Raw genomic sequence first — 22280 nt, forward strand, 5'->3', positions numbered from 1 at the left:
GCTCTATTCCTGATTTAAAAAAATGAAATCAGCCACTGATGGAGAAAGGTTGAACATGCATATATTAAAAAAAAAAGAAAAGGCTAATACAAAACACGTCACTGAACACGGATTTGTCTACAGAGGATGTGGCCGCTGCTTGTGTGTACTCGGGGAGAATGCGTCTCCCCCCTCCTCCCCTACTCTCCTCCTCCTCCTCCCCTCCGGTTTGGACGAGCGCTCGCCTGCCTGCCTGCCTGCCTGTCTGCTCCTCGATCTATTTCTCACACACTGAGCCCGACGCAAGCAACTTGTCGCATCCCACCACAAAAAAAAAAAAAGTCCTCAATGATGTGAATGATCGCGGATAATGTCAAGATGAAATCAACTACAGTGTGTTGTGCTACAAGATCACAAGGCGAAGATTTAACCCCCTCCACCTCTTCTCTCCTCCTCCCCACATCTCTCATACACCCCCCCTGTCTCTCCCACCCTCACCCTCTCTTGTCTCTCATATTGAGGGAATTGGTCTGGATGTGCTTATTGGAGCGTGTGCCAGCGCGCGCAACGCTGTGCGTTTGTAAGTAGCCTATTAACCATGACCAGGTTCTGTGTGTGTGTGCGTGTGTGAGTGTGTGTGTGCGTGTGTATGCATTTGATGTCGATATTTATTTTTGTTGGAGAGTGACTCGATGGAGAGCCAGTGGGACACTTTTCCTCTGTGGTGGTGATGATGATGATGATGATGATGATGATGAGGGCCGCGCTGGTAGTTCTGGGAAATGCAGCACGAGCGCAGCCCTGCAGAGAGAGAGAGAGAGAGAGAGAGAGAGAGAGAGAGAGAGAGATGTAAGAGTAAATCATGGAGTCAAATATCTACAGGTCAATATTTATGTATCTATACAGACTGAAAATTCAGCAGAGGCTGCATAATAATTGTGATAATTGACCACCATTGTCATAATTATTTAGTCCAGTGACTCTAGTGATGAGGGATCTGTGCTGTTTGTAATATAGACTAAATTATGTCATCCACAGATCTATAAAAAATAGAGCCAATCCCTGAGCTGCTGGTCGCACAAAACTGAGCGGACAATGACCTTCAATAGCTTTAAAATGGCTTTGCTGCCCAGTTCAACCTCTCTCTCTCTCTCTCTCTCTCTCTCTCTCTCTCTCTCTGTCACTCACACACACACACACACATACACACACACACACTCACACACATAGAAAGGGGTGAGGGAGAGCCAGAGAGAGCTAATACAGAGTGACAGGTCTTTCATGCAGTAATGGTGATGGTGAAAAGAGAGATCCACTCAACCCATACTGCCACACACATACACATACAGACACACACGCACACGCACACACATATATATATATACACACACAGACAAACAAAAGGAAGAGACAGCAGCAAATACACACACACACAGAGGCCTGAACACACACACACACACACACACACACACACACAAACACACAAAAGCACATTATTACAGAAAAGTGGCTGCACAACAACCACAAGTCACAATTTAATCTCAATTGTTTACACCAGCAGTCAGGCTTCATTCATCAGGAGAGACGCTCACACACACAAACACACACGCAGCTACACACTTACGCTTTTTAGTTTTATTGACCTGTGGATGTTTGATGTTTGACTTTCTAATGTAACACCGTCTCTCTCTGTAACACTGACACACACACACACACACACACACACACACACACACACATTGTTATTTACTTTGGCATCAAATTTCATTTAATTCTGGATTAAAATGTCAGATCATAATTGTTTGATAGATGTTTGTTTTGCAAAAGTTTAATTTCAGTTTGTGTCACTTACTCCAGATGTATTATTAGTTCACCTACATGGCTCGTTCCTTTTTGACCTCGATTAAAAATCGGACGCTTCTTTCTTTTTAACTGCGTAACACCTGGAGATGTCCATGTAACACACACCAGATTTGAGAAACGTCAGTTGAGTGTGTTTCAGTTTAATCTAATGTTCCTTTGAGAGTTTAGGCTGGTTATGATAAACAAATGCAAACACATACGCCAGCAAACGCAATCACGCACAAACGCGTACACATATACAACACTCTGATCAATTGTTGCCCTCAGGCTGTGGTGGCTTGCCATGACTGAGGAGGGAGCCTGGTTAACACCCAGTGGTTCACCGCAGTGCAGTGTGCATTCACTTACAATGGTTCCCTCCATCATAGAGACCAGCCAGAAAAAAACACTTGTCACGTGTCGTATTAATACAAGTGCATGCTGGGCTCATATCATTACAATTCATGTCAAAATGAGGGCTGATGTTTCAGTTATATCCTCATTATGCAAAAGTGAAAGATGAAATAGATTAAACGGATAACAAGAGAGGGCAGACAAGGTGAAATTAACCCAAAGTTTTATTCATGTTTAGAGGAAAGTGAGCGACAGATGTCAACACTTTCAAGAACAGTGATCTTATCACAACTGCTATTGAATTATATAACTCAAGATTATACAGCATCAGTTCCATTGAAGCATTGAAAAGCATTTGTTTTACCCATTTTGTCTTTACAAAGATGGTCGTGTGCAAGAAGTCTAGGCTTTTTAATGCAGAAGCAAGCACAGCTACACCCTTTTTATGTAATCATGTAGAGGCAAAGAAAAAACGCTGGGGGTAGAGAGGGGAAAACAAAGAGGTACAGAGATGAAAAAAGGAAAGAGCTGTGCAGTTTAAGAGGCACCGAATGATTATCGAACGTTTGTACAAATAATAAATGGATGTTAATTATGTAAAGGAAGAAACAGAAGGAACTGTCCACAGTCACAGAGGTCATGACTAAAGGTTAGAGACATGGATTTAGACGCCTATTGGTTGGTAAAATCTGGAAATACTTTGATCTTCTTTAACAGCTATTGCTGACGTGCCCTGAAGCAAGGCACTTAACCCCCTAACTGTAACAGCAGAACCAACAATAGAAGGCTGCAGTTACACCGCAGTTTCACCTCAATATGAATTTGTGCAACTGCACAAACAAAAAATCAGGGCATGTGTTGAAAACCTGCATGCTTCCTCAACAAAACCCTGCATGAAGGCGAAAATACAATGATATCTCACTTCATGTTCTCCCCTGTAAGTCTTTATCTTCCCACACATCTTCTGTAGGACATCAGCATGTTTCCCTCTCTCCAGCATCACAGTGATAATGAAAAACCAGCCATTACACAATGACACGGTGGTTTAATTCTCATTACAGGGATATCTCATATCGACATATCCCTGTGCATGATGTGCCTTAAAAAACAAACAAACAAAATAAACTATTCTAGATTAAAATACTGTTTTTGATTTACAGGTCCTGCTTGTCTTACTCAAGATTACTATTCTGCATCTCTGAGATAATATCCAGTATTTCTAGAGCATCTGAAAATAGTCAAAACACTCAACAAAAATATAAAAGCAACACTTTTGATTTGAAGTAAACAAAAGGTTGATTTCTCTCAAATTTTGCTCACAGATTTGTTGAAATCTGTGTTAAAACCGTGAGCAGCATGATAATCCATCCACCTGACAGGTGAGGCATATCAAGATGCAGATATGGATATCAATTGTCCTGACGTGTCCTACTGATGATTGGCTAGTACTTGTTCCCTTCATCAGAATGGTTGCTCAGAGTCTTTGAAATAGCCTAATAAAAGTATTTTTCAAGATTAAACTGCACATTTACGAGTGACCTGTTATTGTTCCCAGAAATCATGTTATTGTGCAGAAATCATATTGTTTAATCAGCATCTTATCTGTGCTCACTAACACAGATTTTAACAAATTTGTGAACAAAAATTGATAGAAATGCATAAAAGAAGTCTTTGTTTATATTCAAGTGTATGTATGTATGTATGTAGTGTATAAGTTACTTCTAGGGGAAAAAAACACAATACAACCGTATTTGTCTAAAGTACGTGACAAAGTAGAGGCTAAAACATTCGACAATGCGCCGTTCAGCCCGCTACATTGTGATGCTGGAGGAAGTGCTACTCTGACCCATGTGGGATAATATCTGCTGTAACGTGCAACATTTTGTCAGAAGGAATAATTTTCGTTGAGATAATCCAACATACATTTACACATCTTTTCTGTACAGTGCTGATAACACATCTAGAGCTACAATGATTGATGATTAATCAATAAATCCTTCAACAAAACAATATTTTGACAATAGATTCATTATTTTAGTCATTTATCCAAGCAAAATGCAAAAATACTTGCCAGTTCCAGCTTAAATATGAGGATTTTTTTCCTTTTCTTATATTATATAAATCTCAATTTCTTTGGATTTTGAAAAGTTGGAGGAATAAAACAAGCAATCTGAATACAGTACCTTGAACTGCAGGACATTATAATAGGCATTTATCACCACTTTGTGACATTTCACTAATAAATCAAGAAAATAATCAGCAGATTAACCAATAATTAAAATAATCGTTAGTCGCAGGCCTAAACACAAGAGATGAAAACGTGATTTTTCAGATACTCTAGAAACCACTAAAAATAAAGCTGCATCCTCTACTTTGTCTGTGTAACATCAAACAGAGGATCTGCATTTCACAAACAGTGGTATTATCCTTTGAGCAGTAAGTGCAAATGTAATTAATACTTTCATCATGTGTTTTTTTTCCAGATATAGAAACAGCACTGAAGCTTTAAAAAATACTTCTAACCAGTCTTTAAAGCGTATAAGCATATATCTTGATCCATGTACAGTCCTGACATTCACCATAACTCCACCTCTGGATAGACAACAGCTTCAACTCATCCGTGCTACACCATCACACAGTGCAGGTCAGCGAGGAAGGAAGAGTGCATGAAGGAGTAGTGTACTGAGCCCAGGAGGCTGGTCCAGGGTCAGTGCAGAACAGTAGCCAGTAGAGGGCATCAGACCTCTGTCTCATCGTCGGGTTGTTCCTCCTTTAAACCAGCGTGCGCTGCATCCAGAGGGGGTGTGTTGTTGGTTACGGTACGCCTGTTGCAGAGTCTTCATCCAAAGCAGAATGAGTCAGACATTTTCTTGATGTGACCTTGTGCCAAAGCTTCATTCATAATTTACAACAGCTATATAGAAGTCCCCATGTGCAATTTTATGTACAAGAAGTTAGAAATCTGTATCTTAAACAAATATGTAAAACATAAAGTTGATTTCTCCTTTTGATATTTCAGAACATCATCCACTTCTGTCTGTTTTTTTTTTCTTTTACAAAGGTTAACAACATTCACATACAGTGTTCTCATCTCAGAATTACTCTATTGTTAACTAATAATTAATAATATTAATTATACTACTCTGACATTGTGAGTTATGCAACTGGATTGATGATGTAAGAAATTCAAAGAAGACAAGAATATATTTTACCACATTTACCTTTTGGTAAAAAGGAACATAGTCCATGTGTTGGCATGAGTCGTGTGTATAAAACTATCCTCTGTCTTTGTGATCAGTGTTTTGCATTGTACATTTCCAAGTGCATACAAATTTCCCGCAGCACTGCAGTATCTTCGTCTTATACTGCAGCCCCTCGCTCTCCCTGCCTCACTCTCCCTCCCCTATATCTCCTCTGTCACTCAACCTAACCTCTAAAGTCTTTCTAGGAAACACTTTTTTCCCTCTTTCCATCATGACAGACTGAATTCCTCTTTTTTGCCTCGCTCTTGTCTTGTTTTTATTTTTCTCTGTCCATCACAGTTTCTGTAAAATCTCCACAATCCTCTTAAATCTATCTCCTTTGTCCTCGGTTCATACTGTTCCAAACGCTACATTTTTTTGTTGTTGTGTTTGATCACCTCCCTCCACTTCATCTCACATCATCTGTGCACCAAGCACAGCATTTACTCTCGCACGTCATCTAAATGTACTGTATACATGATTATGAGGAGTCTCAGTGTCTCTCCTTATCTCCCCAATGCTTCCCTCTTCCTAACAGGGGGAGGCGCTCATGTGCATGTGCGTGTGATAGTGAGGGGGAGGTACAGGTGATGGAGGCATGGCCATGGGAAGAGCCTGGCCTTGGGGATGTGAGGAGTGCGACCTGGTCAGGGTGTGCGAGGGGTATCCAGCAGACTGCGGGGGCATTTGGTAGCTCCCTGCGGAAGAAGACCCAGAAGGTGGGCTGCCCTGGCTGCTGGCTGCTTGGAGCTTGCTCTTGGGTGGTGCTGGGGGTGCCTGGTTGAGCTGGATGGAGATGTCGCTGGAGGCTTCGGAGGTGCTGCGACCTCTCTTCGGTGGAGGCCAGGAGGACTCTGGGTGGAGGAACTGGCCACTGTAGTCACTGCTGTCGGACAAGCGGGGGCGGTAGAGTGCGGGGTGGGGGCGGTACATCTCTTCCTCTGCGTAGCGTTTCATAAACAGATAGACCGACATCACCCCCGCCCCCTAAGACCAGAGTGAGGAGAGGAAGCAGGAAGGGATGAGGGGGAGATAAGATGCGACAGGGATTTGGTTACATAAATAAATTAAGTTCAGAGACAAATACATTTTCAAAGAAATAGTAACAAGCCATGGCTGGGGAAATTAGATTAAAGGTGACTGAAATGTTGAAAGGAATGTACGAGGTGGAGAGGTGTAAGTAGATGCTTTTGATCACTAAGGATCTGAAAAAAGATGAGGATGTCCTTTGAGTTCTTTTAAGCTCATACAAAACGGAGTGAAGGCGGAAAAGAACGGGCGACAAGAGTGCGGAGAAAAGGGAGGATAGAGGAGGAGGTTAGGGTCACACTGAAATGTCCACTGCAGCACATTAAGAGCAGTGCTGCTGATGATGGGAGGAAGAGGCAGAAGGAGCAGGAAGGGAGGGGGAGGGGAGGTGGGAAGATGAGCAGAGGACTCACATGAAACTGCACCACGCATGGATGCACACATGAACACACACACACACACACACACATCCCCTGCAGTTCTGCGTCATAAACATCGGTAGCTCACATTATCTACAGAATACTAATCACCTTACCTGTTTGCACGTTCACTGTGCAATACTCATACTCTATGCAAATATATTCTCTGCGTCTATACACACTCATTCACTCATCCTCTTTTCCATATTTGTTTTATCTCTAACACACACACACACAGAGGGAAAGAGAGAGAGCCAAGACTGACCTCTTTGAGTAAGAAGGAAGAGGCAGCGAAGGCAAAAGACCAGCCATAGTGGTAGTTGAAGAACTGCTCGGGCTCCCTGGGTCGGTTCATCACCTCATCATTAATACTGGAGATGTAGAGCACCAGGCCCACCACCAGACTGAGGCCTGCACACACACACACACACATTAACAATGACAGTGAGTCAGAGAGACAAAGAAAGTCCGATCCTAGAGTGAGAGCGAGGAGGTCATTATATAGCGATCCAGACAGCTGCACCAGTGTGGCGAGGGTTTAAGAGACAGAGAGAGTGATGGGATGTGGAGTGACCACGGGAAGCAATTAGCCTCCAAAATGCTAACATTAATAAAGAGATGGGAGAGAGACCAGAGTGTATAACTCCAGAAAGAAAAACCTTGACTTCACAGATGATGTCTTGCTATAGAAATAATTAGCTGTAGCTGCAAGAAACAGTAAGTTTGAAAAGTTTTTTAAAATCTTTGTAAGATTCTGGATAACTATAACGGTGAAGCACTTGTAGAGATGACCCTCAGACTGTACTCTAATGGTTGGCTGCCTTTTTTTAAAAGTATATAAGTACTAGTATTTTTCTCTATTCTAGTCACAATCACATCCTCGGTATCTGTGCTTGGTGATTCCGCAGAGAGTATACAAGGGAAAGGACAGGAGTTTGACTAATTTGAATAAATGTCCTCTGGTTGATTGGTTGTTGATTGGAGTTTCTCCCTCTGGAAACTGTCATTATTCATATTAAACCAAAGCCAGGATCTTTCCCTAACTTTAACTAAACACTGACTGCCTGAACATAACCATAAAAACGTCTAACGATGCTTAAGTTGTTACAAGAAGATGTCGAAGTGCATGACATTGCAGGACGAAACAAATTAAATTTGTTTGGTACAATTTGGTGTGTACTGATGCTCTGAATGAACATTTTGTGACTTGGCGGGGACATTCTGGACAGACACACACACTGACTTCAAACCAAAAATCCATTTATCTGAGTAGACAGCATTTTGATTGCAGTCATATCCTCATCGTCCTCATTATGGTAATTTGCTGTTTCAAATGAGTAATATATAAATGTATTGTCTGGGGGACAGGGTTGCCTGCAGATTTCCATTTAGTCTAAACAAAATAATTTTACTTATCCCAAGAGAAAAGTGCTGTTAATTTAATTGTCATATTTTGATTACAGATGGAGCTTGGACATTTCTAAAACAGATAAGAGATGAAGGTGCAGCTTGACACAGTTCTTCAGACCTCTGAGTAAGAAGCTACATGCAGCATGCACCTTAAACATCAGTGTGTGTTAAATAATCATTGTATTAGAAAACCAGAATTGGCTTTCAAAAGTGAACGAATGACCTTTTTCACCCAGAGGCAAAGCATACAACATTAAAACCCCTTCTTCCAAGAACACTCACATGCTCTCCATGCTGCTTCAGGCATGTTAAATGCATGAGATACAACATATGGCCAACATCGAAGAATCAATATTCAAAGAAAGCTGTGTGCTGTAAGCACAGAATGCAAGTATTTTTAGCTTTCACTGCAACATTCAAATGTCCTTTACATAAACGGATAGCTGAAGAGGTTGTGCTGTCGATTTAAAATGGACACGCATGGAAAATGCAGAAACTATGCTGCTATCAATCATGCAGTGGAAACACATCTTCATCTAAATAAGTAACACCAGGAAAATGAGGGAAACGTGCATGCGTGTGCACAATAGAACAGATGGGGGTGAAGAAAGTGTGTGAGATAAAATGAAATAGAAATATAGGTAAATTATGTGTTTATGCATATGCAAGATGTGTGCGTTTGAGAGAGACGAGAGGGAGGTGGTAAGAGAACAGATGTGGCTCCATGCTGTGTTTTTCTTTTTGCTGCTGCTCTGAATTCTGAAACAGAACATGACCGACCGAAAACTGCAATATTCACCAGACCACCATGTCGGTGACGCCAGCAGAACAGACTCACTCACTCCTAAAAACATCCACAGTGACTTAGAATACTGAAAGAATATACTCTGAATGAAGGAGTGAGTGAGAGAGGAGGGGAAAGGGAGAAAGCAAAGAAAGCTGAGAAGGGGAGGAGAGGGGAGGGTGGTGAGTAGGGAAGGCAAGAGGAAGGCAGCGTTTAGAGAGTGAGAGAGAGAGGCTTAGTGCAGCAGAATATCTAACCGCAGAAAAGCAATTTGATACACTTGCCCCTTGTTATCACCCTATTATCAAAATACCTCATAAAGTAAAACAGTGCAACACTTCCAGCGCAGGCTATAAAGATTACATAACCTCCGTTATATAACCCTGATTATTTCTGCTACACCCTTTATCAGCAAGTGCCTGCTACGGCAAGTCGGAGCTGTCGTGGCAGACTCTGCAGTGCTGCTTCCTTCTCAAACATGTCAAGCGAAACAGCGAGGTCCAATTTGGCTACTGACAGTCTTTACTACACACACACACACACACAGAGGGCAAAGAAATGGGAGCATTACAGCCACCTGCTGTTCAAGAAGGTTAACTACACTAATGCAGAAAATCAAGCTGAAGAGCCTACTCATGATACTGTGGGCATTGATGCATGTATGTTCACAGTTTTCACCATCACAAGTTCAAATGTTTTGTCTTTCTGTGTCATATAAATGCAAATCACATGATCAAAGTCAAAACTCTCACTGAACCAGTCACCTTTTTCTGATGACAGCCTACACACCTGCATCACACACTAAAAATAGAGCCATGATAGAGTGTGTCCATGTGTGACACGGGACACACCAGGCTGCTGTAATCAATCACAGAGTGACAGCAGGACATGAGTAATGGATCCCACCTGAGAGGATGAAGAAGATGCCGGACACAAAGGCCAGGATGGTGCGCTGAGGCCGGATGTGACCGATGTTACTGATGACGAAGGCCGTGAAGACAAAGAGCAGCGACACCATCGGGAAGGGCGTGGCTGTCCGCACCATCTCTGTGCGGAGGAGAGGTCACAGTGTTAAACAAAGCTGATGGGAAAGGTGAATGATAACGTCCCTCTTAGTTAATGCACTCAGAGGCAGTGGAGTCTATGCCAGGTGGAGGTGGCTGGTTTTGAGATGGGAAACACTATTTCTTACAAAGTATGGATACATTTTAAGATTTACAGTATTTAATGAATCGTCTAGTTGCTTTTTTTTTAATGATGTAAAAGGCTACAATAAAACATGGCAACATGGTTGTAAACCAATAAGATTACAGAGAAACGTCGCTGAATTTCAGCTTTTCAGTTGTTATTTCATCAGAGTGCTCTACTGCAAGTAGCATTGAATATTCAGTACTGCCTGAATGTGTGAAAACACAAATTCTTATAATGCATGTAGAGTCATTCTTATCCAAACAAGCAGATGATACTGAAGATGAACTAATGACAACCCTTGGAGTCTTTTTTGGAAGAATAGTGGAATCAATTTTGAAACATTGACTGAGAAATTTAAGGTAGCAGATCAGAGTGCATTAATGCCAGTTTGGAATTAAATCCATCACACACCTCCTTTAGGAAATTATTTTCTGTGTTCACCAGATAAATCATTTAAAAACTTAGGTTTTGTGGGGTTTCTAAATCTCTTCAGTGTAGTTCATCTGTTCATTACATTACTAATCTGTCAATAATTTTCTTAACTGATAGTTTTATAGTGTCCAAAGGTCCGTCAGAGTTCTCAAAAGTTCAAGGAGGTCTTCAAATATCTTGTCTGGTCAAACGTACAGTTCAAAATCCAAAGATATTTAGTTCACAGTGATATAAAAAAGGAAATAACGACAAATCTTCACAGTTGAGAAGTTGCAACAACAACATTTTTTCTTTAAAACTTGACCGAATGATTCATCGATTAATCAAAATAGTTGCAGACTGGTGTTCAGATTTCAGTACCCACATTCAATCAGCAGGGGGCCTCTTCAGTTACTCATACCTGCAGACTCTTGCACAGTAGATAATGTGCTGTTATGTGTTTTACTCACTGAGGATATTTGCAGTGTTTTCAGTGGTGATCTCAATATCGGGTTCGGTGAAGTACTCTGATGCAACACATCTCCCGTTTTCTGATCCTGAGGGAAAACACACACAGAAAAAAAGAGAAAATGTTGAGGTTTGCTTTTAGGATCAAAGTCAGTGATGCATGAAGAAACAAAAAGAAGAAAAAAAATCATGTGGGGTCTCTGCAGTCCTGCTCACAGGTAACGAACATGTTTTGTGACAGGTATGAGTCTCTCTTTCCTCCGCCTCGCTCTCTCTTTGTTCTCTTTCCGTGTGTTTGTTGCTGTGATGATGTGGACATATGCACGCACACGTAGCAGCATTGTTTCTGTGTGTGTATCAGTGCGTCTTCTAACAGTGAATATTCAAACATGTCATCGTGTCTTCCTACCAGCCACGAAGCAAACTCTCCAGAGGCCTGAATGCAGCGCCATCTTCACCTCCATGCTCTGGTTCTGCTGTAGGATGATGCCCTCCACCATGATCAGCCAATAGTCTGTGGACACGGCCACCCCCACCAGCAGCAGCCCGCAGGCTCCAAACACTGTGGACAGGATGGTCAACGCACGGCTGCTGCACGAACTCATCTGCAGGGCAGAACGAAGGGAGGGAAGGGTGTTAGAAGAGAAAGAGGTAAATTTGGAAAGGGGTCACAGAGGGAGGTCATTAGAGACTGGGAAACATTGCAAACAGCTATTGGCCATCTTCATGTCTCACTTTGTTATTGCTAAATACGAGTTAGTGACACATCCGGTGGCAACCAATCATGTTAAAGGTCAAAGAGGAGCAACAGATGATGACTTCACGATAAAAGTTAGGACTTAAAAAACTGATAGCATATAGATAGATAGATAGATAGATAGATAGATAGATAGCAGAAACACACACACAGATCCGGAAAGGGAGGAGGGGTCCTGTATGACTCACACATGGTTTAGTTCTGGTTGACTGGGAAAGACTTCACTGCAAATCCTTTGAGCATGCTGTCTGTATGCATTTGTGAGTTTCTGCGTGTTTGTGTGTGTGTGTGTGTGTGTGTGTGTGTGTGTGTGTGTGTGTGTGTGTGTGTGTGTGTGTGTGTGTGTGTGTGTGTGTGTNGTGTGTGCGTGTGTGCGTGTGTGTGTGATTGTTCAGCCACCAGCTTATGCTTAATTTAGCATCATCAGCTTGACAGGTAATGGACGATAAATGCATATGGACAACACAGAGTGTGATGCAACTGTAATCACCCTCATTTAGTTGAGTTATATTGAGTGTTATGTGTTGCACTGGGAGGATCATTACTGTAATGCAGCTGACCTGTCAGTTCATCTCACATCTTCCTTTTTAAGACTTTCGCTTCACTTTTCCTTCGAGTATTTTCAGGTGTTTTTTTCATTTATTCTACATAAACTAGGCTTTTACAGTATGTTTTAACTCATACACCTGGTGCTCATTTAATTAGGCTCTGCCAGCGAGAACAATAGGACGGATCATGATAGCATTTCTCTGCAAATGTTTAGTCAGTGCACACCTGCTGTGAATATCACTGTGTATCTCATAGCCTGTGCAGGCCATTTAAGTACACGAAAGTCACTTTAAATGAAATGTGACACTGCAATAACTGACTGGAGGAGTCCAATTATGGCCGTGAAGGAACACGCCTGCACTGCAACAAGGTGTAAATACACACTGACATTCAATCCACAGCCATTCACTACTACAATAGTGGCCAAGTGAGTCCGCCCCAGGAAAAAACTTTTCCACCATCATTACATAGACTGTGCTGCTTAGAGCTTGAAATGTGGACAGAATGGCGCTTTTACACCAAACTCTGTCTCTTACTGTCACAGAAATAAGCAGGAAATGTTTCACTCCTCACTTGTCCAGTCCTAGCGATCATGTAACTACTCAAGCTTCACAGTCTTGTTCTTACAGTAGCTGACAGGAGTGAAATCAGGCATGTTCTTCTGCTGATGTAACACAGCTGCTTCGAGGTTTGAAGAGACGCGTGTTTGAGGTTTTTCCTCGGCATATCACCGTTGTGCTGAGCTGTTATTTGCATCCTTGTGGCCTGCATGTTTGAGATCAGATCCAGAGTCACATTATTAACATATTCTCTGTCTAACACTTTGTCTAACAGACGTGGCTCTTCTGTAGCTTGTCACTGTCTTGTGGAGGAAGCTACTTACACAAAAATATACTAAAATACATCGTGTTTAAGCTGACTAATTAATTTAACATTCATGAGGACCACTTTAATCGTCTTCCAGTCTTTCTTTGTTTGACAAACGTTATAATAGATACAGTAATTCTAGCGGGGAACTCTTGAAGATTACACTTGACCTCATCTTATCTGAACAGCTATTATGTGAGACGTGACCACTATAGAAGCTGCTTTATTTTCTATGCAGCACCGGAGATGAATAGAGTTTCTTTTGTGAGCGAGACGTTTGTGTAAGAACAGAGAGAAATCCTCTGACAAATGACAAGTTTGAGTTGTACTACTGGGACCAAACATGTAAACTCTGATGTGGGATTGAGAGATTTTGAAGGTAGTCTCCGTTAAATCAAAAACAACTCGCTGAAATGACTGAAGACGCAGAGAGAGGAGCGAGATATAAAGATGACCAGGGAGTAAAGAAGAGTGGGGAATGAACAATCACACCTCGGAGCAGCTGGAGGATGTGCCAAAGTGGTCAGGAAGGAGTGTGAATCAATTGGAGTTGCAACACAGCAGAAAGAAGTGGATGCGCCTGAGTGGCTCGTGCAGACTTGTTCAGCACCACGGACAGCACTCTCATCTCTCTCATAGACTGCCAGTCAAACAAACAAAAAAAACCCAACAAAACAAATCCTGCTGTTTTAAAAGAGATTTGGACTTTAAATGTGGTCACATCATCGCCCCCCAAAAAATCCTCTTCCTCTAGGAGACATACCCATTTTCGGTTTGGGATTGAGATTGAGCGAGTTTGCCTGTTAGATTTGTGATAACAATCCCATTTTAGCGCTCTGAGACAGGCCCTCAGCTCCTTCACCCAGAAAGTAATGAGCCAATTGAATTGGTTAGATAGGAGCCACAAGGGGGGACAAAAGGTTTAATTCTCTCTAATCTGTCACAATCTAGACTGACATCACCTCTAAAGCCTCCAAGGAAAGAAGAGAAAGAGGGAGTGATGGATAAGGAGGGGAGGATATGGAGATGTGCTGCTGAGGAGAGAGGGGAGAGGAGAGGAGAGAGGGAGGATGAACTATGTTTGGAGAGAGAGAGAGAGGAGAAGCAGGAGTACATGTAGCAGATATAGGTTAACACAGGGAAAGACCTTGGCCCAAAAAATGGAAGGAGTACCCAACATGGACGCGCACGACGGGGATGCGCCTTACACCTGTGCTAAACTAACCAACCTTGACTGTGCGACGACTCAAAATCAGCCCGAGAGGAATGGAGGATGAAATCAACTCAGTTGTGGGGGGAAAATAAATGACTTCATAACGACTAAACGTGAAATATCGTGACTCAATGGGTGTGTTTGCTCAAAACATTTCAGCTGCGCAGACACACACACGCACCATTTTCCCCACATCCACATCCACACCTCCTGCAAACTACATGTATGTAAAACAGCATTTATGCATGTGTACAAGTACAGGACTGACTGAGGCAGTGATGTGCGCATAGGACTGTTTAGAAACACCCCTCTTCCTCCTCCTCCTCCTCCTCCTCTTCTTCCTCTCTCCACTGTCACACACACTCACACGCGGAGTTTTGGAGATGATAAACAGAGCAGAGAACATGTGAGCGACTCAAAGCAGCAAAAAATAAAATAAAGATGTAATGGAGGACGAGGAGAGGGGAAAAAGACGAAGACTTGTCTCGTCCAGGTAACATGAAACTGCCGCTCACATGAGCCCGAGCGAGTCTTTTACGCTAAACACGACACGAGGACGCGTTATGAATGCTGCTCTTTTCGCAGCTGTCATCACACACACACACACACACACACACACACACACACACACACATGAAATGACTGAGTCAGGTCGAAAAAGGCGTCATCGTCAATTTATACTGCCAAGAAACAGCAAACTGTTTTTTATTATAAGAGAAGAAGAGGAAGATACTCACCCTGCCACGAGAGTCGTGCGCACACGTCAGTAGTCAAGAAACCTCACAGCGGGAGGCTCGGTGGATTTTTAGTCTCTCTCTCTCTCTCTCTCTCTCTCTCTCTCTCTCTCTCTCTCTCTCTCTGTCGCTCTCTCTCTCGCTATCCTCTGTGTGTTTTCCCTTAAGCCCCCTTACCCATCCTCTAAATCCCTCACTCTCTCTTTTACTCAATCTGTCCCAGGCACTGCGGTGGATTGGTTCAGCGAGCTACTTTGGCTACAAAAGAAACAGGAGGGAGAAGTGTTGGAGAGAGAGAGAGAGAGAGAGAGAGAGAGAGGAGGAGGAGGAGGAGGACATATGTATATAATATATATAATCGTTTTTATATTAGTGTAGTCATGTGCAAACACATTTTAAAATCCATTTTTATTTTCACATTTCATCATTTTTGTCAATTAATTTTAATAGTGCTTTACTGGTATGAAACTAAAGTCAACAATATGGCCAAAGCGTCACAAATGATACAACTGATTAATGAGGTTTAATCAAATGTAATTCATTGAGTATAATAATATAGAGCAGAGAGAGTATAGAGAATATAGACATTTTGTCTGTTTTTACACATTCTCTTTCATACTGTCTCATTATCAGGTTAAAAATCTGTGAAATACAACGTTACACTAACATGCAAGAAATGTGCTTTACAGATAAAGTTTCATCCAACTGTCCCTCGTCTGTTTTCTTACACGTTTAACTTATTTGACTTATATTGTAAAGTTTACAGGCTCTCAACATGTGTTCCCAACACTGTACTTTATTATGCCAATAAGGCAAAATTGAAAAAAAAAGTGTTAAATATATCACAGTGTTAAATATAAAGCAGAAAACGCAGCAGATCATCTGCCCTCTAGTAGTTCATTCAACACTTTCAACCCCACATTATGAGAGCAGTACAGCAGTAAAATGGCACAGCTACTAACCTCTCTCTCTCTTTCTTACTTTCTCTCTTCATCCCTTTCCTCCTCTTCCTCTTGCCCCCTCCTCCTTTGTCTCCTGTGGTCCATGTCCCTTGGTCTATATTTAGCTGGCTGGTGGAGGAATCCTATATTTTTAGTAACGATATCAATAGTCTACAGCACACTCTGACCTCAGGGCATGAGAGAGAGAGAGAGAGAGAAAGAGAGAGAGAAAGAGAGAGAGGGAGGTGGAGGGGGAGGAAGAGGAGGGGTGAGAATGAGAGATTGAAGCGAGATAGAAAGAGATGAGAGCGAGGAAGAGGAGGCAGCAGCGAAGAAGAGGGATGATATCATGTCACAGTGACAGTGAATGATGGACTGCACACACAACTCTGACCAGAGAGCGCTGGGGGTTCAGTTTACACAAAGACGGACAGACCAAGGTTGTGGTGAGGTGTTTAAAAGCAGGCAGTCGACATCAGGTGTGCGTCATGTCAAAAAATAAATAAAAAAACATGTAGGATTTATCTCTTTGGAAAAGTGGTGTTACAGGTTTTATTTTCTTTAAAATGTCATACTTAAGTGTGAAGTGGATCCATTTGACAGACATGACAGACATTAAAGAGCCTCTACTGTCACAGGAATCAGCATGAAACATAAAAATCACATTTAGTTATGGAAACACAAAGAACATCAGGCTATGTTTTATCTTCAAAACTGAGATGCAATATATTGAAAATAAACATCTGCATAAGCTGAAATCTGTCAAATTAAAACCAAAACCTACCATCCATCATGTCTCTCTCACACTTTCACTGAATGTAAAACAGATCATAATATTGATGCAGAGACATGATACTTATATTAACAGACAACAGCAGGAAGGGGACATATCAGAGTGATAACAGCAACAACAGTAAATACTAACAATATGATTTATAGAGAGCGACATAAAACCATGCAGTAAAGCATTTACAGTGACAGAAAACAGAGACGAAGAGTGATGAAGGGCAGAGAAAGATAAAGAGAGGGAGGTAGAGAGAGAGAGATGAGAAGTTGATGAGATTTTAATGTGAAGGTCAACTTGTTATAACGGAGATCTCTATGGGGATATTAGTCCCATCATGATGCTGGAGGAGGCAGGGAGGTGGCGGGGCTGATGGGGGGAGGTGAGGAGGAGGAGGAGGAGGAGGAGGAGGAGAGGGAGGCTGCTTCAGATGAAGGAGGAGGGAGTGAAAGTGAGACGGCTGAGAGGTGGTTTTGCTGGTTCGACAACTACAGTACCACAGTAAATAGAGGGGTCAGCATCTTCTGTGTGTGTGTGTGAGTAAGAGCGCACGTGTGCGCGCGTGTGCACATGCTTGAGATTGCACTTTTGTAGCGTGAGTATGTGCGAAAGTGAGGCAGCGTGACAGAGAGAGGCGTGTGGAGAAGACAAAGCGAGAGGCTGTGCGTGTTTGTTTCTCAGCAGCTTCACACAAAGTCAACACAATCAAACACTTCACTGTTCTCGTGTCATGATTTCTTTTTTAGTAAGTTTATTTCCATGTTGTTGATTTTTTTTTTCCCAGCACATAAAAACAGAAGTTAACTCAACTAACAGATACATAAATGCATAAATCATCTATCGTACTATCTATTACTGATTGTATTATCTATCGTATTGAAGTGTGTGTTGTGACATTTGACCTCCACTCAAACTGAGCTGCCATCGGACTAACTGCTGTGACCTTTTACAGCTGCCCATTCATGATCTGTATGATTGTGCTCCTCTGGATGACAAATTGTAAACAGTATAAATAAATAAATAAATAAATAAATAATCATAAAGATGCTTTGAAGGAAATCAACCAGATTTCTGTGTGAAACGACCAGCTGGTTTGTGAGATAAGAGCACTGAAATGGGATTAATTAAACTGAATGTCTGCAGCCACCTGCCCCGCTCAGATAATGTTTTAATGACAGCACTGCTAATATTTTTCCATGTATTGAACAGTCCCAGTGAGCCTCACTTTTAATTACACCTAATCAATGCTGTGAGTACGTCATTACACAGCAAAAAAAGCTTTATGGCATACACCACAAAAACATGATAAAGTACCTGTACAAGCTTCTTGTTTCAGCTGCAGAAAACATCACTAAGAGGCGTATTTTATAAGAGTGCAAACACATATTTCAGTGCAGTTTTAGGATGTCATAAAGGAGCACAGATGCTGTATATTAGACCTAATTCCACAGCTTGTGAATAAAAAATGAAATCTAAACTGTGGTGGTAATGTGAGGACTTTTGCTCAGTGGTAACACAGTCGGGCGTGAGCTGGGGGGCACTGAAGCCTGTCACGCTCACTGCGCTGTTTCAGCATCTCGCTGGGTCATCTGGGGCCATCTGAGGTCACTCATGTGGCGTCTAACACGAAGGCTACTCGCTCAGTTTGCGTCACAGTCAAACACTTACACACATACACAAATAGAGTAAGATAGATACTTAGAAAGACACATTATAGTGTTTCTGATGCTGAATTACTGTACGGTGTCTAAACGCACTGGAATATACCTGCTAAGAAACATTTTATTCGTGTGTATGAGCTGCAAAATGGTTAAAAAGTGACTCGTTTTGCCTACTATGTGGCCTGTAGAGCTGCATGAGGAAAAACCCGACTTTCAAATTGTAATTGTTTTCTTTTAACAACACAATATGATTCTAATCAAAGTCATGGAAACAATGAATTAGTCGTAAAACTTATACAGATATATCATCTTGGATAATCTAATCTAATATGCTATAGAAAACTATCAAAGCATTTCATTCTAAAAACATTGCATGCAAAGAGATTTGTTTATCAGGTTCATACTACAGTATTCTTAATTTAAGTTAAGGGATGTCTTACAAAAAACCCTAAGATGGTAATCTACAGTAGAATACTGGCTTTGTGTGCATCGCTGCAACATATTGTGTGACTATCAAGATAAAAGGTGTCTTGGCATTTTCATGTAAACGTCAGAATTTGGTTATGAGCGGTGTCTTTAATACGGCTAGTTCTCATGTTCAAATTCTGTTATAAAACTACTATTAGGAGGATAACAGGGTTGTTTGTCGTGGACACTTGGAGCTGGTTTGGGAGCCATTTTCAAACAGCGGTGAGAGGCGACGGCGCAAAGTCTGGGTTTAGGAAGGAGAAGCCCTGGAAGTCTTCCTGGTTTATAGCTGCTAGTATATCCGGATCAGATGGAGTGAGCGCTGACGGAGCTGCTGTGAAGAACTTGTCGAAATTTTCACCCTTTTTCCCACCCTGATGAAGAAGAAGAGCAGATGATTAATACTGATTGTATACACGCTATCATCTTTCTCCTGAAAAAGGCACAACATAAGAAAAGTCAGATTATAAAAAGACACCACCTCCGTATTTCTTTTTCTCACCCACACCCTCATTTTCTCTCCACGGAGCTCTCTACCACACCTACTGTTGGAAGAAAGCTGCTCACGTCTCTTCTTCTTGCTCCTTAACAGAGTACGACAGCCGTTCTGCTGGATGATATGAATCTCATTTGGCTAATGGGCCTGGCCTCTAACCCCTGAGCATACTAGACTCACTCAAGACACACCTCACAATTGACCAGCAGGGCTGCAAACTGGCGTGTGGCAGGCTAATGATGACATACATTTGCATATGGGAGGAGTAGGCAGGACCCCTAGGTCAAAGGGTCCTGTCTATTATGACTGGACTGTTTGATCCTGAGTGCTCATGGCTCATCTCTAGGAACCAGTTGTTGAAAGAGAGGAAAGAGAGGGGAATGTGGGAGAGGAAAGGAGGGACAGGGCCATTTGAACAGGGAGAAGAAGAGTAGATGAAATAGCCAACACAATGTGGACGGCTGAGAGACGAAGCATGCAGGGAAATGAGGGAAAGCGTGGGAGTCTGAGAGAGAGGAGACAGATGGAAGAAAGTGACGGCTTCAATTCCCTAAAAGTGTCCTCAGAGAGGAAGAGAAAGGAAGAGAGGGGGAGAAGAGAGAGTGACAAGAAAGCAAGAAAGATAGAATGAAAACAACTCTTTCGAGTTTGTAGTCCATCTGTTGTACTGACAGTTCTGGGTTTGAAGGGTGCCTGGATCTCCAGTCTCTCCAGACGGTCCCAGTCAATCCAGCGGAAGAACGGATGTTCCCTGATCTCTCTCTCGGCTTCCTCTCCTCCACCCAGTCGCTTGGCTGGATGCTTCGTCAAAAGCTTTGAGTAAGAGTGTAGAAAAGGAGGAGAAACAGTGGAAAAAAAGATAGTAATCACGGGATGCAGGTGAATGATTTTGGTTTATGTTAATGTAGTCGACAATGTGCATGGAGCTAATATTTCTGAAATGTGATATAATTTCATGCAAAGTGTCGAGTGTGTGAGATTTAGGGGGCTTTATTTACAGAATATAATATAATAATTAATTAATAATAATCATTTGAAAATAACTGTCATGTTTTTGTTACCTTGGAAATGTCCTCTATACCTACAGATGCCGTAGACCCTCTTCCACAGAGTCCAACATTTTTCTACATTGGAAGAAAAATGTTGGACTCGAAACACTGGCTCTAGATAAACCCTGTCATTTTTTTCAAGTTCTGCAGGCTAATGTAGTTCCTCCTTCACACTATGAAGAAGAAAGTGAGGCGGCGTGGTTGCAATTAGCAACTACACCACTAGATGTCACTAAATCCCAGACACTGGTCCTTTTTCTGATTTACATATGCATTTATATTGTTTGTGTGTGCTTTTGAAATGAATAGTTAACTGAAGGGATTGGATACCACTCTTATGTTTGTGTACTATGTTATATATGAAGCTACACCTAGCAACCCCTCAGCACAGCTTAGCATAAAGAAACGAAAAAAGGTGATGAACTCAGTTATTAACACATTATATCTCTTTTGTTTAATCTGCACAAAAACAAAGTGTAAAAATGACTATTTGTGGGTTTTGAGGTGGATTACATGCAGAAGCAGATAGTAGATATAACGTGTTAATTACTGAGCTTTAAAGGTGCTTGGAGTAGGATTTTGTTACTTTTTATACAGCCAGGCTAGCTGTTCCCCCTGTTTCCAGTCCAGGCACGTATGAGAGATGTATCAGTCGTCTTATACAACTTTGCAAGAAAGTAAATTAATGTATTTCCTAAAATGACAAGCGACCCCTTGAACCCTAAAACTCAATGGTCATGGGGACCAGCTTTTTAACCTAGTGTGAGTTGAGTCCCAACAGAGCGACGACAAATGTGCATGGTTAAGCTTTGCTTTATTTCTTAATATTATTTAAATATATCTTGTCTATCTAAATGTAATATGATGTAATTTACATTAATTTTTCTTTTCTTTACAATTATATTAAAAGTGGTATGAGTAGAAGAAAACGAAGAGTGACTTACTCCCTTGCAGATAGCGACAGCTTCACGAGAGAGACATTTCGGGTATGAGACACTTTGCTCCATGATGGACTGAAACAGCTCCTCCTCGTCAATACCATCAAATGGTGGCTGGAAGGGAAAGATAGAGAGAGAAGAAGAAAAGGAGAAAGTCACTATGAGGGCCCCGCAAGCAAATTGAAAGCAAATACATTGAAATTAAAGTTCTTTTGAAGTGCATACAAAGGACAAGTACTGGAGGCTTAAGTGTCTGTGTACATGTGTCCATTGTTAGGATTAAGCTGAGTGTTACCTGTCCTGCCAGCATTTCATACAGCAGCACTCCATAAGACCACCAGTCTACGGCTTTATCATAGGGCTGATATGCCACGATCTGAAAAGGATGGAGAGAAAAGGAGAGGAGATAAAGGGGAAGAATGGCAGCGCAGGGATATGGAAGCAAAAAGAAGACAGGGAGAGTGAGAGAAAGCACAGTTGTAGAAGTCGGCCGCTCGGATGATATGCAGCTATCAGAGACAGCTGGAGTGAAAAGCAAAGAGAGGAAGGGGAAAGTATGGCATCAGAGAGAGTAAATGTATGAATGAGCTCAGAAATAATCGGCACATGATTTTGTATTTGTGTGTTTATTTGTTTACCCCGTGTGTGTGTGTGTGTGTGTGTGTGTGTGTGTGTGTGTGTGTGTGTGTGTGTG

At 41.8% G+C, this 22280-nt stretch overlaps 2 protein-coding genes across 3 annotated transcripts in view; both read right to left on the reverse strand.

The window, feature by feature from the left end:
- Nucleotides 1-3875: 3875 nt before the first annotated feature.
- Nucleotides 3876-15508, reverse strand: cacng7b (calcium channel, voltage-dependent, gamma subunit 7b). Of its 2 annotated transcripts, XM_019253444.2 has the most exons (7): nt 15253-15508; nt 13795-13942; nt 11539-11734; nt 11132-11218; nt 9966-10106; nt 7131-7276; nt 3876-6404 (listed from the first exon to the last, which is right to left on the reverse strand). In XM_019253444.2, exons 3-7 carry the CDS (start codon nt 11732-11734, stop codon nt 5949-5951), a joined length of 1026 nt encoding a protein of 341 aa, XP_019108989.1. In that variant the 5' UTR covers nt 13795-13942; nt 15253-15508; the 3' UTR covers nt 3876-5948. The 2 variants fall into 2 exon arrangements, with proteins under 2 accessions (XP_019108989.1, XP_019108988.1); XM_019253443.2 differs by lacking the exon at nt 13795-13942.
- Nucleotides 15509-17505: 1997 nt separating this feature from the next.
- prkcg (protein kinase C, gamma) overlaps nt 17506-22280 on the reverse strand; it is a 16923-nt gene continuing 12148 nt past the window's right edge. The window contains exons 14-17 of the mRNA XM_019253437.2: nt 21882-21962; nt 21593-21700; nt 20272-20412; nt 17506-19477 (exon numbers count right to left, since the gene is read on the reverse strand). Of these exons, the coding sequence (XP_019108982.1) occupies nt 19316-19477; nt 20272-20412; nt 21593-21700; nt 21882-21962 (492 nt within the window). The 3' untranslated portion in view covers nt 17506-19315. The remainder of the gene's footprint in view (nt 19478-20271; nt 20413-21592; nt 21701-21881; nt 21963-22280) is intronic.

This window comes from Larimichthys crocea, chromosome XIII (genome assembly GCF_000972845.2).
Source record: "Larimichthys crocea isolate SSNF chromosome XIII, L_crocea_2.0, whole genome shotgun sequence".
Classification (NCBI taxonomy): Eukaryota; Metazoa; Chordata; class Actinopteri; family Sciaenidae; genus Larimichthys; species Larimichthys crocea.

Coding starts and splice junctions, on each gene's coding strand:
- cacng7b (XM_019253443.2), bottom strand. CDS start 11,734: ATGAGTTCGTGCAGCAGCCGTGCGTTGACCATCCTGTCCACAGTGTTT. Junction 10,107..11,131: donor AAACACTGCAAATATCCTCA/GTGAGTAAAACA, acceptor TCCTCCGCACAG/AGATGGTGCGGACAGCCACG. Junction 7,277..9,965: donor CATCTTCTTCATCCTCTCAG/GTGGGATCCATT, acceptor GTGTGTGTGCAG/GCCTCAGTCTGGTGGTGGGC.